The sequence below is a fragment of the Cyprinodon variegatus genome, unplaced genomic scaffold, assembly GCF_000732505.1.
Source record: "Cyprinodon variegatus isolate N-32 unplaced genomic scaffold, C_variegatus-1.0 Scaffold1276, whole genome shotgun sequence".
In the NCBI taxonomy this organism is placed as follows: Eukaryota; Metazoa; Chordata; class Actinopteri; order Cyprinodontiformes; family Cyprinodontidae; genus Cyprinodon; species Cyprinodon variegatus.
Window position 1 is genome coordinate 96,837 of NW_015151729.1, and position 3,620 is coordinate 100,456.

The 3,620-nt window shown below is 40.8% G+C and overlaps 1 gene segment (V, D, J or C); it reads right to left on the reverse strand.

The window, feature by feature from the left end:
• Nucleotides 1-552: 552 nt before the first annotated feature.
• Nucleotides 553-1,372, reverse strand: LOC107102573. The segment is given in 2 exon segments: nucleotides 553-896; nucleotides 1,181-1,372. Coding segments are annotated over 2 exon segments (387 nt in total).
• Nucleotides 1,373-3,620: the final 2,248 nt, after the last annotated feature.

A 3,620-nucleotide genomic window follows, 5' to 3' on the forward strand; every position in this document is an offset into this window, starting at 1 on the left:
ATGTCAACAGATCAGTGGTAGGAAGGGAAAGAATTGTATTGCCTCTCAATGCTTGTTTATATAGCTTTATGTAGGGATCCAACTACCAAACAAGAGGATGGATTCCTGAAGTTTATTTTTAAATTTAAATATTTATTCATTAACATGTTTGATATTAAAACTAACCAAAATAAAAAACCCACTTAAGTAAAATTTAAGCTTAATGTTTTAAAACTATTTTGAAAAATACACAGTACAAACAAACTGCAGGTGGTTACAGTAAGGAAAGTATATGTAACTAGTTTCTCTCCACCTTTGTATATCTTGAATACATGCAAGTTTATCTCCAACCTAGCTGCTTTTTGAACCAGTGGGTGTACTCACTCTGATAATTGAAGAACGTAATTCTGTCACTTAGAACTGCTGTAAAGGGAACCTGTGAGGCACAAGTAAAGGTGCTGCTGTCTATAAGAGCAAAGTAAAGTTTGGTTCCTCCATCATCACCCAATGTTTTTGCTGGTTGAATTTGGAGTCCCTCTAGTGGAGGTTGTGGAGCATTGTTTTGTCTTTTCTTTACAGGTTCTTGTACAGAGTTCTGGTGTTTCCTGTCACTGTGGGCTGCAGGGCACAGTAGTACACAGCAGAGTCTGACAGACGAAGATCCTGGATCTTAAGAGGGATGGATGCATCTTGAAGAATAGCATCAAATCGTTCCTTGTTGAACTCCTTAGAATTTATGCCTGTCCCTCTGAGGCGGGTCAGTATATGACTTGGGCGTTTATTTTCTTCTTTTTTATACCAAAACAAGTAGGGATTCCCAAAGGAGTTTGTTTCAAAAGTGCATTCAAGAGTAACATTGCCTCCTTTAGCAGCAGCAACATGTCCTTCTGTCTGCGTCACTGAGTCTCCTTTACACTCTGAGGAAGAACAGAACATGCAGAGGAAGAGATGAATCAATAAAGATGATTGATTAAAGGAGAACAATCAGCAGCTTTAAAGACTTCTATTCCATGTAGAATAGATGTCATTTTCTCTGATCATTGTCACTTTGAACCATATCAGGTGTTTCTACAAGGTAACAAATGGCAGCAGAAATGATCTGCTCTGATTTTCTGTAGAATGAACATTAAAGCTCTTCATGTAGAGCTCAGTAATGTGTTCAAGTGTTTGAAGAGGAAACATGTTGAGCTTTCTATCTTACCAAAGAAAAGAGCAGCTAGAATAATCCACAGCCAATGTTCCATCTGTCCAACAAGGTTTAAATCAGCAGGAGAAACTAGCTGATGTTCAACATTCAGTCTGACTATTGTTCTCTTCACAGCAACACTTATTATTGACACAATGCTGGAACACAGAGCACAAGGAGAGCTCCGCCTACTGGATGATGGCGCCCTCTGGTGGAGCTGAACTTAACAGCTTAAGTTGATGTTTTTTTATACTCACATTTTGCCTTTATTCTTCTGTGGTCTTATTTTTGCCACTGTCAACAAATTATAGAACAAAAAAGGCATTTTAAAAATCTCATCTCACCTAATGATTTTTTCTTCCACTTCTCACTGGCTTGTTTGGAAGGATCATAGGTCTTCATGGTGTGACAGTGCTGCATGCTGTGGGGCCTTCTTCTTCCACAATGAGTGTGGTAAGTGCTAAGCGTTGGAGGAGTGAATTGAATGAAAAATTATCTACTTTTATTCCGTCTTTCTTTTTCTGTTGTGTTGAATGTTGCTTAATTATTAGGTTTTTCTTCAGTTAAAGTGTTTGTTTTAGTTCATTTAGTTTAACATGGTTATGTCAGGCAGCTTTTGGCTGGATGGTTTCAGTAGAGATATGTTGTCTACTGATTTCTCAAAGGTGACAAAGAAGCATGACAACAAAATTACCCGTAGCTCTCTGTATAGTAATGACAGTGTAGCATTGGCAGTGGGAGATATTATAGGAAACATCTGGGTGATGTCTGCTGCATATATAGCTATGGTAAATATGCCAGTAAAATAGAACAGGTGAAACTGTTGCTGCAGACAGAATTAACCCTGAATAGGCTCTTTGAGCAGGTGGCACTGTTTACACAACAGGCAATAAAACTGTCCCATTTCGACGTCCCTCCATTTGCTAAGGATGAATTCATTATTACAGAACTTTTCTGATATGGTGCCTAACATTTAGGACTGATCAACTCAAACCCCCCACCCAGACATGGCTAGATGAAAACAATGAGATGCTGATTTCAAGACCCTGCTTGAGCCATGTTTCTGAAAGTTTACAGGCCTCAGATGTCCAAAACAACCACTTTTTCAATGATTTTAATGAATTCTTATCTGTGATATGTGCTGAACACAGTGTTGGGACTAACGCTTTGTTAAATAACGTGTCACAGTAGCCACTTTAATTTTGAACTATCTATCAATGTAACTAATTAGTTAGTAAAAGACAGTAACACGTTTGTCATTATTACACTCTAAACAGATTTTTAATTCTTTACTTTTCGTGGTGTAAGCGCATTTTACAGTTACTTGCACATATAAGAGCACATGCGGCACCTAACAACCATGTGGAACTTCAGCATGAGCACAGAGGAGAGACATTGGTGCTGTCACAATCAGAACAGTAGGACCTAGTATTCAAGAATTTGAAGACAGACAGTAAGATTAAAAAAGTTAATTAGAAACTGATCTGCAGAGAATAGTCAAAGGCAGGAACCTCTGCAGAGAGACAACACAGGTTAGTGACCACGTCTATCTGTCGGAGGATGATAATGAGTACTAACCTGGTCTTAAAATGTTGTCCCTGCCCAGAGGATGACGTTGGTGCCCACGGGTAAGCCGCCAACAAGACGCGGTGGTTGACACTCAGAGAGGGTCAGCCTCTGAAGTCCAAGAGGTTGAAGAACAGGAGGGGTCGGAACCAAGCAAATGAAGGTAGGCAAGATAATCCTGAGGGCGAAGCCACAGCCGGTGTCGAGGATGTGCTCAGAAGTCAGAGCCAGGAGATCAGAGGTCTAAAGAAGTACCGAAGGGAAATTCAGGAGGGTGTCAGGAATCATTTCCAGGTTTGGTACACTGGCAGAATCCATCAGGACTCCAAGGACAGGTCAGGCAAAGAGATCAGAACAGGGACAGGCAGGCTCAAGGGTCAAAATGCAGAATAGGTCAGGATCAGGTAAACAGAAACATTCAGGTACGGTAGTGAACTGTCAACACAGGCTCAAATCTGGCACTAATGACTGGTGGAAGGCTGGTTAAATAGAGGCTGTAGCAGGTAGATCTGATTAAACTCAGCTTCAATTCAATTCAGTTTATTTATGAAGCACCAATTCACAACACATGTCATCTCAAGGCACTTTACAGTTCAACCAGATCACACAGTCAAATTAACCAGATGAACAGTAATGAGAACTAGACAAAACCTGGCAGCTGAATCAATTGAGTTATAAGGCCAGTCATCAGTTCCAAGTTTTCTCTGGGTCTCTGGAGGGGGTCTCTGGGAGACTCTGATTCTAGAAAGGGAAATCTAAGAGGGTCTGACAGAGGAGAAGGAGCAGTAAACGGGTCTGGCGGGGGAGAAGGGGGTTCTAGTTTGGGGACTAGACCGCTTAAGGGCTCTGGCTCACGTAAGGGCTTAGGCTTGAGAACTAACCTGCTAAA